Source organism: Colobus angolensis, unplaced genomic scaffold (genome assembly GCF_000951035.1).
Source record: "Colobus angolensis palliatus isolate OR3802 unplaced genomic scaffold, Cang.pa_1.0 Scaffold1, whole genome shotgun sequence".
In the NCBI taxonomy this organism is placed as follows: Eukaryota; Metazoa; Chordata; class Mammalia; order Primates; family Cercopithecidae; genus Colobus; species Colobus angolensis.
The window spans coordinates 225191-226719 of NW_012110918.1; the positions used below are offsets into that span (position 1 = coordinate 225191).

The following is a 1529-nucleotide window of genomic DNA, read 5'->3' on the forward strand; positions in this document are numbered from 1 at the left end:
AAAAAAAAAAAAAAAAAATTACCTAAAACTAAAAAAAGAAAACTGTGAGGCTATAAAATAAAAAGCATATCTAGAAACAGATGAAAATATCAGAATAAACAGCCAAAGTTATTAAAGCAGTTACCTTGAGGATGGGAATCAGGAATGAGAATGGAGCAGGGAACTTGCTGTTTTCCAGTAAAAGCTTTATAGTATCATTTGCCTTTTTAAAAAGGTGCATATGTTCCTATGGTTAAAATAAAATTTAAAAGAAAGAAACCATCCATATAAAGGCAAAGAGAATGCCTATTCAGTGCAACCCAAATTCTTATTTCTGGTTTTATAATTGGTCTAAAGTGGTGAATTAATATCTTTATTTAATTGAAAAAAGAGGTGGGGGACTGCTCTACTGTGAGCCAGTTTCATTTTGTTCTTCATAGAATTTAAGGGATACCTCATCTTTCAGAACCTGTCTATAAGTCGAAGCACATTCCCACTGGGCTTTTCTTTACGCCTTTTGTGAAGACCAAATTATACCACAGATGAAACTCAGATCATTTCCCATGACTCTTTTCAAAGACTATATTAAGTAACATTAATTATATGTTTCATTTCAAACTAATTGTTTAAACCTACAGGTCATAATGCTGATTCCACTTTGGATCGAGTGTATTCTTCACAGTATCTGTAGAATGGCATTGCCCAGATCCATCAACCACCACCTTAGCAAATGGATCAGGAAGTCCTGTGAAAAAAAGATTTTTTAAAATTAATAATTTGACATTTAAGATAGAAGATTAATTATACAAACATTCCATTTGCTACAAAAGATTATTCCTTTCTTTTAAAAAAAGCTTAACATTTAGCTATAAATGAAGAGTCCATTTTTTTAAAAAAAGACCAAAGTTACTTCTACATAAAACACTAAAACTATATTTTCCTCGTTTCTGTCTCAAAATATTCCCAGTTTAAACTAAAATCTAGAGGTTACCTCACAATGTGGAAGTTTTTATAGGTTGTTACCAGCCCTCTGACCCCAGGAAGGTGAATTCTTGTAACTATTCATGGATTTTTCTTTCCAAATGTCTCCCTCAGTAGCTCATTTAAAGAAAGAGTTTATTAAAGGTTTTTATACAGGAACACAGGCTACAGAGAAATCAAATTCGCAAATGGGTTTTGCTGAATAACTACCAGGGAAAATGAGACTGAAACAAAAGATGTAACACTCTGCCTTAAAAGAGCTTACCATCTAATTGGAAAAATAAAAATACTATACATGAAAAACAAAAAAAACAAAAATACCTGAGAATAAACAAGTGCTTAGTGATACTGATTATAATGCAAACACTTACATCACTATGTTAGGTACTACTCTAAATACATTCATCCTTAATCCTTACAGTAACCCTATGAGGTAGATACAGTTATTATCCCTATTTTACTGATGAGGAAACTAAGGCACAAGGCGGTCAATTAACTAGCCCAAGGTCACAGAGTAGTAAATGGCAGAGCCAGAATCTAAAAGTGTAGATTCTAAACCCATGTCTGGT

General features: G+C 32.4%; 1 protein-coding gene across 1 annotated transcript in view; it reads right to left on the minus strand.

The window, feature by feature from the left end:
* The window catches only part of SMURF2 (SMAD specific E3 ubiquitin protein ligase 2), a gene marked incomplete at its 5' end in the record, with an annotated part of 58495 nt that extends 57749 nt beyond the window's left edge, over positions 1 to 746 (minus strand). The window contains one exon of the mRNA XM_011929771.1: positions 616 to 746. Coding sequence (XP_011785161.1) covers positions 616 to 746 — 131 coding nt within the window. The remainder of the gene's footprint in view (positions 1 to 615) is intronic.
* Between the last annotated feature and the right edge of the window lie 783 nt (positions 747 to 1529).